Here is a 12,532-nt window from a genome sequence, read left to right as displayed (position 1 = left end):
TATATATATATATATATATATATATACACAGTCCGGATCAGAAGCGGACGTCTGCACGCCCTTAAAAGTGCGGACGTCCCTCCGTTCTCCACCATCTGGCCCTGACGATGGCGCGCCTCCACCCAAGCGGACACTAGAGGCGTCCCTGATCACTTTCTCTCCCCGGCGAGTCCGCCGAATTCCAGTTTTCCGGCGAGATCGATATTGTCTGAAGTTTTGGGTGGAGGTTGTTGACTAGACCTTTATATCGATCTCGTCGGGAAGAGAAAGTGATCGGGGACATTGCTGGTGTTCGCTCGGGTGGAGGCGCGCCGTCGTCGGAGTCGTCCAGTGGAGAACAGAGGGACGTCCGCACTTTAAGGGCTGTGCGGATGTCCTCTTTGGAACGGCTCCGTGTGTGTGTGTGTATGTAATGAGACCTTGCTTATGAGTTTATAAAGGTCTAGGCAATTTCATCCATTATCAATTGGTTTTGGATGTGAACCACAAATTATTTCATCATGATATCAGAGCGGGTTACCTAGCTATACGTGTGCGTGCTAACGGCCACACGGGCTCCACGCCACCCAAAAGTTATCCACGTGTATGGCTTGAAAATTCGCCACATGTACATGGACGAGTTGAGAATATTTATATCCTATATCGCGAAAATAATTAAGACCTTGCTTATGAGATTATAAGGGTTTGGGTCACTTCATCCATTACCAATTGGTTTTAGATGTGAACCATAAACTAGTTCATGAATATGTGGAATGAATCTTCACCACCCCAACCTTGTCTTAGAAAATTCTATGTGATCAGTCAAATAACAGCAAGCTCCTAAACATCCAACATAAGATTGGCCTTCCTTCCAACCTCCGAAATCTTACAAGTTTCATGTAAGTTGAGAGAGAAAAACATCTCCCAAGAATAATATAGCTAACATTCACCACTCTAAATTATTTCACCTCTGTCACCTACTTGAACAATGAACAAAAACATGATCATCTCGCTTCTAGCTTTTCATGCAGGATGCATGCCCAGATATGAAATATAGAAAATGAAGAAATCACAAGTTTTTACTTTAATTACCATGTCTATAAACATAGTTCTTCTTTCAACCTATTCCATTTGTATGCCAGGGTGTTATAATTTACACACACATACACATAGTTACCTTGATTCTTGGAGCTCCGCGACGTTGCCTTCTTTCAAAACTCAAGATATGATAAAAGCATCATTAGAAGTATACAGAATGCTTTCAACTAATAGCTAATCTCTTTGATTGGAATTTTCCCTTGCCAACTAATAGCTCGCTACAAGACTGCAGGCTGAGTTATATATATTGGTAGCACTGCCAATGCATGTATATATAGGGGATATAACAAACCCAATTATTGCAAGTTATTCTTGTTTGACTAAGTCATTAACTAGAAGCCACTTCATTTCATATCAAGTTATTGACAAATATATCTAAGATCTGAGTATAAAGTGATCATTGCTCACGTAAAAGAGAGGATGCATGAAGATGACAAACATGCAATTTACTATGTCATTGAGATTTTACTCAGAAAATTGCATATATATGATTGATATCAGATTATAGCTTAACTCGATCATCTAACGCAGTGTAATAGACTAATAGGTAGACATGCAAAGGGGAATTTAAGGAGGGTAAATAAGAAAGTCTATATATATATGTAGGTAGTTATTATAATGCTAATAATAAAGTAGTTTGAGATTCACATCCAAAACCAATTAATAATGGGTGGAGTAGCCCAAACCTTTATAAACCTACAAACAAAGTTTATTCCTGATGTGTGATTGATATCTCAACAGCTAACCCCGGCCTTCATGCTTAAAATATTAGATTACGTTATTTCAAGAAGTTGCATTGGCCTTCCCTGTGGTGGAGTTGACTTTAAGGGATCAAGGACTTGATCATCCATGTTAATGTCTTATCAGAGTTCACTATATATTTGTATTAGGGGTGGGGAAAATTAAAGAAATGTCGTATATCTGATGCTGAAATTGGTCTGAGTAGCTATTATATATGGCGCTCACTTGTATGGAGCCGTTAGGTGGATATAAAATTTGTTGGCAAATTGGTAGTGTACTGTTTATGACCTGCAGGTACATGAAATGATACCGGATAAGCTTCTTAGCTGATGAAGTTGACTCAAAACTCGAGTGGTTAGAGAAATCTTTGAGAAGGCTTAGCACCTCAAAGCCATAACTGATATCTGTTCAGGCAACTAGAGAGGAATATGGCGGGATATGATGAGTTTTCCTCATGATATGCCAACGGCATGCTACTATGCTAGGCTTATCTGTATTTATTTTTTATTTTTTTTTCCTTAAGTTGTAATATGTTTATTAAGAAGAAACTCGATCATTGGTTTAAGTCTTTGTTATAGTTAAGGTGAGACTGAAGCAACTATCGTAAGTGTATGCTTGATATATGGGATTGTAGGTTCTGTTGGGGAGAGGTAATACTAGCTATATATGGACAAGTTTTAGTGCTCTTGTAGAGAAGGTTGGTCTTATTAAAGACGATTGAAGCTGTAATGATTCATATGTATTCCATTTAGGATGGAATAAACACTATTCTGCATTGAAATCGATAAAGTAATATGAGGTTCACATCCAAAACTAATTAAGAATGAATAGAGTGGTGCAAATCTTATAAACACATGTAAGTGGCAAGGGGTTCACATCACACGTTGCTCTTCATGCGAGTTTTAGTCGAATTCAAGTGGAAGTTGAGCAGGTGTAGGCTAGGCAATGATTTTGTTGAACTCTTTACGTGATTGGGCAATAGTAGACTGCAGTTTAGTTAAAGATACCAAGGAAGCAGAGCTCTTGTCTCATTGTGCAAGGGTGTAACTAGCTGGTTCGTTTTATACCAAAACTAGATGAAGCAATCACAATGCTCATGCTATCTCTATTTTGGTTGGTGCGCTGGCCGTTCGGGTTAAAGGACAACCAAGTCCGTTGGCAGCTGAGGCACTAGCTCTTTGTCACGGGTTGCAGCTTGGTAAGAAAGTGTGTGCAAGTCAAATTGAAGTGGAGCCCTGAATGCAACTGGTTTGGACCCAAGTGATATTAGTGGGGTTCTTGATGGAGTTAGGTGGATGCTACACTGGAAGCATATGTCAAGAAACGCAGGAATCAAGATGGTCATGGGCAGGCATGAGCTTTGCTAAGCATGATGCATGCAATCGATGTATTTGCAAGAGGTTGGTCCTCCTTTGCTGTTAGACTAAACTAGAGGATGACAGCAGAATAAGTTTCTTGTAAAGGGACACCGTTCTTTACTTCTTTTGGAGCGAATGCTGTCCCAGTTTGCTTTCCTTATTATGGTATTGAAAGTCCATTCAAACAAAGATCTATCTTACAAGTTCTCTTTGCTTGACATACAGTGGGTGGATATATGCACATCTCCATTCTTGTAGTATCTCATAAAGCACCCTTTTGGAGTGGTTCCTAAACACATTTAGTGCATAACTGCATATATAAAGGAGGTAAAGTATAATACTGGGAATGAGTACATCGATTGATATTATATCTTGTCAGATTATCAAAATAGGAATATATTCCATTCATACACTAGTGAATAAATGGATGGCTCGATAGAACATTTCAGACAGGGTACATTTCTTCTTCCCATGTTAATACAAGATGATTTCGGTTGCAGAGCCTGTATTATGTGCCGAAGCTACAAAAGAGTGACTTCCCATATAAGTTGGTACATAATAATCCAGTAACTTTACTGTATCAGTATTTCATTTATTGATCTGTAAGCACATATAGTAAGGAATACATAATATTTCACAATAGAAGTTATTCAGATAGTTGATTTTATCATCTATGTCCCAACAATGGGGTAAAGTTCAAATCCGACATTGCAACTCCCACCTACAACACGCCCACCTCGCTTTGCACTGCAGCAGTTTGGCAATTCACTTACTGCACCATCAAGACACTTCTTACAATCTGCGGCCGAGAGGTCCCTAGTGCATGTAGCCAGACCATATAGTGTTGTGAATGTATCAAGTTGCAGCTCACCGGTTGCATAAAACTTCGGAGCAGCAGCAGCCTCAGAAGCCTCAACAGCTAATCCACTCAACAAGTCCTTAACGCTCTTATTGAATAATGTGGGATTCTGTACTTCTTGAACGTTCCACATGTAGAACTTGTTTTTGTTATCAATTTTCCCAAAGAAGTCCACATTTGAATACTTTAAGAGGCAGTGGTCGTACCATATTATGGCTCCTTTGCTGTTCGGGCAGAACTCTCTAATATCTTTGCTTGCATCAACCACACAAGTAGTGCAATCTTCACTCGAGACATCGCCTCGGCAAAGTGCTAGGCCATTTGCTTTCTTTAGGCCTTGACCGGTCGAAGCAAGGCCAAATCCGGTAGGAGGAACTTTGGTCTGTAGAAGGGTGAATAACCGAGTCAAGTGCGCATCATATGGGCTATCGGCAGTGTAGTTTTCATGGCTGAAACAGAAATGGTTGAGTGAGGAAGCCCCAAAGGATGAATGGATGAAAAAACAGAAGACTAGGAAACCTAGAGGGATTGTTTTGTAGCACAACATATTGATATTGGATCTGCGGCTCAGTTTGAGTGTATCAGCATATATATAGGCAATGCCTGGAGTTGAAATTATTGACTTTGTTATTTGGAAATTTGGAACATAGTAAAAGATATTATGGATTGCTGACTTATTCTGTAGGCAACTTTCCAGTATATAAAATATAACTAAACCAAATGTCTAGACTATGTCTATCACATATTCAAAGCATTCTACTAGAATGAATGAATTGTAGGTTTCTGAAAATTATGTAGTAGATTAAGCTATTTGTGCTCATTGGAGGTACGTTTCAGAGAATGAGCATGTGTCTGAGTTGAAGACAAGGTCACATTGCAGATAAACATGACCCAAACTATCAAGGCAAAAGCTTCCTCATATATGGAAGTTGAAGAAGTGTTTTTCTGGAAGCTGTATATTTCTTTGCACACGCAGGATGTGATTTATTCAAACCGTGGAAGTAGGTCATACCTGAAAATACAACAAAACAGGTGAGCAAGTCCACAGACATGCAGACTTGAAGAAATAAACAACCCGAAAAAGTTAACACTGTCCCTTAAAATTGGCCATTCTATAGCTCTTCTTTCTTTTTTCTTTAGTCAGGGCAGAGAAGGTAGCGTGTAGCTAGTGGGCATAAAGAACCATATTACAGAACAATTCTCCCTGTGCTTGCAGTAGAACCTACAACTGTTCTTACTGCATCATGAAGGTCCGACTTATGGAGTTATGGGTACTAAACTTGAAACCTCTCTTTTTGTTTTTTGATAGCAAACTTGAAACCTCTCTATATATGGAAGAGGTAAAATGTAGTATCCATGTATTCAATCTTTCATGAAAACAAAATAAAGGATAAAGAATAAGATTGATGTTTCAAAATTGGTAAAGAATCTAATACATTTGTAGAGCAATAGAGCAACATAGGCAAGCTACTTAGTTAGCTGCAAGATGGCTTGTTGAACGGAGGGAAACTATAAAAAAAAATTAAAAAAAATAATAATAAAATAAAATCCATCAAGATGTCAAACAAGCACTCTCAGCATCATATCTAGTATTCTAGTTAGCTTCATCCGTGTCATTTCAAGCTCGCCATTTCCAAGCATGTATTGGACCATCTTGGCTCATCCATGAAGAATGTTTTGCCCCTGATTGTCATGCAACTTCTTTGAATTTCTGGCAATGATTCAAAAATTCTTGAACTTTTTTGATGCGGCCTTTCAGGACGCCACAAGAATTGAAAATAAACCATTTGTGTCCCGAATGTTGCGCTGTTAGTGAACTTGTCTTACAATGGCCAAGGTGGTTGTGTGATGGATGATCCCAGCTTGCAGCTGCACAAGCTGCAAACTTGCGTAACAAGCTGGGGTCATCCTCTGCAGCTAGCAGTACTACCAGGACACCAGGTACCCAGCAAGTCACTTAGTTATCCAAGAGATCAAAATCCTACTGACTACTACTCTTGTTCCTCATTCAGGATCAAAATCACAAAGTAGTAAAGAACATAGATAAGAGAAGGATTTGAAGAGGCAAAACATGAAGCATACTGAGGATAACAGATAGGGAGGAGCTCTCACATAAAACTGCCGCGAAGGAAGTAAAAAATGCATGCCGCAAGAACAAAGAGTTTGTCGTGATAATTGGAATGTCATACTCTATAAGCCGTGTATTGTCATAGAAAATCTATGAATGTCCTATCTTTAACTGATACACAACTTGTACTAAGTTTTTTTTTTTTTGGTCGAACAACTTGTACTATTTGCCTATTTGGCCTTCTGTTTTTCTTGGGTGATCATGCATATCAGAATCGATTGCCAAATTAGGAGGTCAGTCATATATATTGATTGCCAAATTCCATAATCACGCTAATTGCTATTTTTAAGTGGAATGAAAAACTAATGTAGTTTTTAACTAACTAACAAATTAGAAGGTCAGATACATATATCAACAAAAGATAAACCCTTTGCTAGCGCTTCACCTGATATTATGTAAATCAATAAATAATTGGTACTCATATCAATTGGTAGAGAAAAAGGTTTAGTATCTATATCACAACATAGGTGAGGATGTGCCTTCTTCCAGTTGAAAGAGGGCAAGCTCCACCATTGAGAAAAAATAAAGCAAAAACATACACAAGAAACGGAAGAAGAAGAAGAAGAAACAAACTGCTCGTAAGAACTCATCAGAAAAACTTAGAACACTTCAGCCACCTTGCTTGCAAGAACTCGTTCCCGTCTTTCAATATATCCAAATGGGAACCAACCTGCTTTGCCTTTGCATTCCCCTTCTGCCCAACCATTGTTGGTTACCTGTTGAAACACAGACAACTTATCTAAAGCATTCATATGAAAAGCAATGAGTCAAAAAAGGCAACAGGCAACCCAAAACAGAATACAATTTGGGCCTAGCAATAGCAAATCAATCCGTTTGTAACTAATTCATGTAAAGCTCAGCCGTTCTTAACCAAATAACCTAAACTGGATCAATCCAGTCATCATTCATTAAACATCATCAATAAAAACCGTAATCAGTTTTTGCATTTAGATTAAATTGTTGGTTTATCCAAATTCAAGCCCCAAGTCACCCCTAATTCCCATAATATAGTTGAAGTTTATAAATATTCAAGCAACGAATGTAAACCTTTCGCACAACAACGTAGTCACCAATTGACAAACTAAGCTCCACATCAGAAACAGCTTGATATGTAAACATAGCCTGCGATTCATTAACCAGTAAAACAATATAAATCTCAGCACAGCTATGGTATAGACTTCAACTGGAGCAATGCATCACTCAAACCATAATAATGTGAAATTTCTTTGGTTACGAACCTCGCCCAAGAAGTAACTCATGCTGTCTGACATTCCATTATGTGATTCAGATGCATATATACCATTTACTTCCTCATAAGGTGGGGGTGGAGGCATGCTGTTGTCAACAGTGGGGCTAGGAGGCGCTTCAATACGTTGTCGTTCTGATACCATCTATCAATATTGAAAGCATAATTACAACAAAAAATCATTAGTTAATGCACAAATCAAATATTGGATTAAAAACCTTCACTTCAGAATAAGAGGACTATGACATACCTCTCCTTCAAGTTGATCTAGTATCTGAAGGATCCTCTGATGATAAGTACGCTCAGCCTCGACCTTCAGTCATGAACACATTCAATGAGAATAAGGTTAAAACACCAGTTAAAATACAGAAAGGAGTTCATGCAAGCAGAATAAATCCTCTAATTAGAAGCCCCAACATATTAGAAATCTTTAATCTGTTTCGGACTTGAGATAAATAGAGGCAACTGTCAAATGAATATATACTAAGAAAGGGAAGTAGATGAGTTGGCATAGGATTATTTCTCATGGGAGGATAGGCCATCCTGGTGCTCCCTCCACAGAGGGGTGTTGATGTGTGAAAAGGATGATTGGTGTTTAGGCTAAAATGTGTCCTTCTAAATTCTTTTTTTTTCTTTTCCTTTTTCTGAAGTTTCTCTCTTCTCACAAAACATTAGAAGAATCCACACGTGAGAACTTTCCCCTGAAAAGCATACAACTTAGAAGAAAAGTAGCTGATCATCACTGCCTTCCAGTTCCACAAAAAGGAACACAGATTTACACCCATAAAGGCTGCTGAAGCCAAGAAAGAAAACCTGAGGACCCGTTTCTAAATGCTCCTCGAAGATCTAATTTTCCTTTTCAATCTAATTAACCCAATAAACGCCAAAAGTCAGCAGTTTTGTCGTTCTCCTAACCTTACACTTAACGGAGAACAGCCGCCTTTGGCAGATCCCAGAACATATCAGCTCCGTCATTGGACCAAATCTGTTCAGCAATTTAAGAGGGAACAAAGACACTGTGGGTACTTTCTCATCTTTTTTCTTATAAGTTGAAGAAGCTGATCCCTTCGATAGGGATTTCAGAGAGTGTAAGGTTGGTGGAGTCACAATCAGATTTATATCCTTCTAAACCCCAAGTCTCAACAGAACAGAGAAAAATGGATACCTACCAAGAAATACACATTTGATACTTTTGTTTAAGGCTGTCTCCGCCACCCAAATATTTTCCCATCACCCCACCCTCTTTCACTCCCCACCTTCACTTTGCAGAATTCAAAATAGAAACCCATAACCTTAAACACATCTTTCCAAGGAATTCTAATTGACCCTCCCACATGATTATCTGCATTTATTTTAGTTCAACATTTGCTTCTATTCAGTGTGCCACATTGATAGTAAATTCATTTAGAACTCCATAAACATTCTTAAGAACCAGATTACCAACCCTTAAACCTCTATTTTTTATTCAAGAAACTAATAACCGTCTCAGCATTTGCCCTTACAAATCTTCCCTTGCACTATCCCAAAGAAAATACCTCCTTTAGAAATTCTACTACAGACATATACACAGGCATGCTTCCCTTTGGGTAGCTGTTCTCTAAGAGTAATCATTTATCAGGCTTCTCTTAGATTGGAAGGCGGCTGTGATTTAGCATACTCGTTTCTCTCTCTTTTACCAATCTATAATTTCTATCTCAACACAAGTTTGTTTCTCATTCAAAGTATAAAACAGCAATGACTCTTAAATAACTTTAAAAGAACTTGCACTACCATGGCAATGAGTCTTTGGAGAGTCAATCTCTGTTGTTGAGCCTCAACTGCTGCCATTGCTGCAGCTGCTTCCTTCCCTAATATTCCCATATTTGCCTTCAGATCTTGCAACTTTGCTTCTGATGCTTCTAGTTTCATAACATTCTCAGAATTGCCCGGTGTTTCCCTCACTTTTGCTTGGCGTCTGGAAACTTCAATAGCCTGTCTAGGTTCAAAAGAACACACAATGACGTGCTTGTAAAAGAAAGTTATTAGGGTTTAAGGTTTGCAATTGTATGGATATAAGTATGAGGATCATCAATTGAACGCAAAACATAACAGTGATACAGTCCAACCAAATGTTTTTGCAAGAATAAAAAGGACCAAGACAATCAGAAGGTAATTGGTAATCAAAAATTAAAGATACCTGAGCTTCAGCTTCTTGTCGCATTCTGTCGTATCGTTGAGCAAGATGCCGAGCATCTTCCAATGGAGCGCCCATTACCATTGCTCTTAATGGCTCTGCCACCTGATAACAGTTGTAAATCCACATCATAAAATATTAACTTCAGATAGCAGTTAGGAGGAAAAAAACTATCTGAAGATATATCTATAAGATAGTCCCAAGTATGGTCATCAAAATGCAATAATAGAGTTATATTTTATTATTCATCAAAATGAACTTAATTATGCAAATGTATTATTCCTTCCACTACATACTGAAGAGCACTCAAACATATTCTGCTAATTTAAATCAAATCTGTGGATTTCTGAATAAGTGAAGAAAACATGTTAACCTGTGTGCCAAGAGATTTCAACAGAGTCCCCCGCTCCTTCTCCATTTGAGCACGAGCACGTCCATAGCTCAATGAAGCTCTTGATAACGTACTACCACTAGTACAGGTATTTTCTGCCCCATATTTCCTGCTATCTTCAGACAACTTTGTTCCTAGACAGAAAGGCAACAGTTAATACTGTCCTGGGACGTCAGAAAATATGTTTAGCTTGATGAATGACAGAAATTTTGCAAACTCACCAATTTCAACCTGTTTGGATCCGGTGACAATATATCCCTCTACACCACGAACAATATCCCTTTGATAATGCTAAAATATGAATTAAGAATTGAGTAAGGGGTTAATATGTCATTTAAATTGGATTTAACACCAGAAAGAAAGTAGGCAACCTTTCCAGCACGTGTTGATATGTAAAGCTTCTCAAGTTTCTGATGCTGAACTAGTTCTGCCTCATCAGTAACTAAATTATCTGAACCTCCATATCCTCCCGCCCCAAACTGCTTGAGGACAGCCTAAAGTAACACAAACGTAATCAGCAGGCTTGTTTTTATCCAATAAAAAATGAAATGAAAGTGAACTTTTGTCACCGTAACTCGGAACTAGACATGGAACTTTTCTCTCTAAGAAAAACGGAAAAACCATTGCCAATAACATAGAGATATGCAAACAAATAAGAGGGATCAGAATTGAAAATGCACCAAGTCACCAACAAAACACAACTTGTTCATTATTTCTAAACCATGGAACGTATGCATAGGAACACAACTACCTGTACGAAAGACAAGATATGGAGAAGAGTCACACCAGCCTTACAACTAGCATAGGAACAACTTTAACATTTCATTGGGTTAATTGTCATTGAATTTTTCGACTAAAATCATATACCATATTTAACAGTTGGACAGAATTAGTTTGCAAAGCAAAGCCTTTACATTTCGGTGTGTGAACTAACCTGCCCTGAGTCAGATATTATCCACACTAATTTTCGAGGCATACGAGACCAAAGAATCAAAATTTATTTGTTGTATTTGTTCTTTCTAATTTCCCAATTCACCCAACTAATCATATCATATTCCAACCATGTTCACAGATCAATGCACAGAAAAAGATCATGACTTTTTGTTGGACCAAACAATGCAAGAGACAAATCGAGAATCTCAAACCCAATAGCGAAAACGGCAATGCCAGCAGAAAAAAGATATCGAATTTGTGAGGAAAGTATCGGAGATTGAAATGAAATGGGATCCAATGAGAGACCTGTTGTTGCCTAGCGACCTGTTCGCGGAGCCTGGAGGCTTGCTTTCTGATAGCTTCCATTCAAGAAGCTCCAAGGATCAAATCTGCCCAGCTCTCTTTTCTGGGTTTTCGATTTCCAATCTTTCGAGTTGCTTCTTCTTTTGAACAACTCTGGAATTGTTGTTTGAGCTTTTGAATTTTTCCTTTCAGGTGATTTTGGTCCTGCCAAAGACATAAATGAAAATTTTCGCCTAATTTAAACCGGAGATTTTTCATTTTTCCTTTTTTGTTTTTAACAAAAAGGCATTACTACCTTTTTTTTTCTTTTTTTTTTAAATCAAGCATTATTTGTATTAATATTCGCATACACATTGATAATATATTTACATTGTTGATCAGGGAATCGTAGACCACGATGATATCGAATCATGCTATGTTGCAGAATGTCAGTAAAAAGCATTTTGGCCTAAATTGAAACAGCAATCCAAGTAGAATTAGATTTTCTAGCAAACAGACATGTATTTAGTTCGGTAATGCTAACCATACCAAGTGTAAAGCTTGTAAGACACAAATAAGTGTTTGTCAAAAAGCGTGATGAGAAGAATGAAGCTCTTAAGGACAAGGCTCGCTTTTTGGCGCCAAGATTTATCGTAACGCTTTGGATTGACTACAATAAGACATATTCTCCCATAATGGAAATGCAACTCATAAATGTGGTTATTACACATCTCTTTGAGGATCTTGATTGAGAGAAATTTATGAAAGTGTCTGATGACCCTCCATTATCCAACCCAAATAATTCTAAACCATGGAGTGCGTTTGCAATAGAATTAACAGAAGTGACTACTTGGTTGGAAAGAGATACAAAAATGATGAATTATACCCCTGACTACTCATAAAGGAAATGAGTTCTGGATTTGCAATTATAGTTATCTATGTCGATGATAGGAACATATTATGTACTCTTGATGAAATAAGAGAAGAGAAACCACGAGCTACTTGTAATCCGAATTGAGATGAAAGATCTTTGGAAACTCGGTTTTGTCTAAGTCTTGAGTTAGAACATTGAGCTTGTGGAATACTAATCCACCAATCTGCATATATCCAAAAGATGCTCCGGCCTGCTAGCACTTCCAATGATCGATCAATGGTTAGATTAAAGGAAGACTCATTTTGTCCAAAGGAAATAGACGAAATGAGAGATCCCTATTGTTGTTTATTTCTAATGATAAGCGTTCATCATTGGATGAGTTTTTTAATGAGTTTGGTTGGCTGAGATTAATACAAAAAGTTATAAATGGTTGATGGAGTGGTTTGGATGATGGTTGATGGCTCATTACA

At 38.0% G+C, this 12,532-nt stretch overlaps 2 protein-coding genes across 2 annotated transcripts; both read right to left on the bottom strand.

Moving 5' to 3' along the window:
* Positions 1-3,847: 3,847 nt before the first annotated feature.
* On the bottom strand, positions 3,848-4,582 carry LOC101303484 (cysteine-rich repeat secretory protein 38-like). Its single transcript, XM_004292379.1, has one exon. It carries the CDS (start codon positions 4,580-4,582, stop codon positions 3,848-3,850), a length of 735 nt encoding a protein of 244 aa, XP_004292427.1.
* A 1,978-nt stretch (positions 4,583-6,560) lies between these two features.
* Positions 6,561-11,397, bottom strand: LOC101300773. The gene is made up of 10 exons (XM_004290259.1): positions 11,213-11,397; positions 10,345-10,467; positions 10,195-10,264; positions 9,956-10,107; positions 9,586-9,687; positions 9,180-9,380; positions 7,660-7,722; positions 7,402-7,554; positions 7,211-7,285; positions 6,561-6,879 (listed from the first exon to the last, which is right to left on the bottom strand). Exons 1-10 carry the CDS (start codon positions 11,270-11,272, stop codon positions 6,763-6,765), a joined length of 1,116 nt encoding a protein of 371 aa, XP_004290307.1. The 5' UTR covers positions 11,273-11,397; the 3' UTR covers positions 6,561-6,762.
* Between the last annotated feature and the right edge of the window lie 1,135 nt (positions 11,398-12,532).

Source organism: Fragaria vesca, linkage group LG2 (assembly GCF_000184155.1).
Source record: "Fragaria vesca subsp. vesca linkage group LG2, FraVesHawaii_1.0, whole genome shotgun sequence".
In the NCBI taxonomy this organism is placed as follows: Eukaryota; Viridiplantae; Streptophyta; class Magnoliopsida; order Rosales; family Rosaceae; genus Fragaria; species Fragaria vesca.
This window is presented reverse-complemented; position numbering and strand designations above follow the sequence as displayed.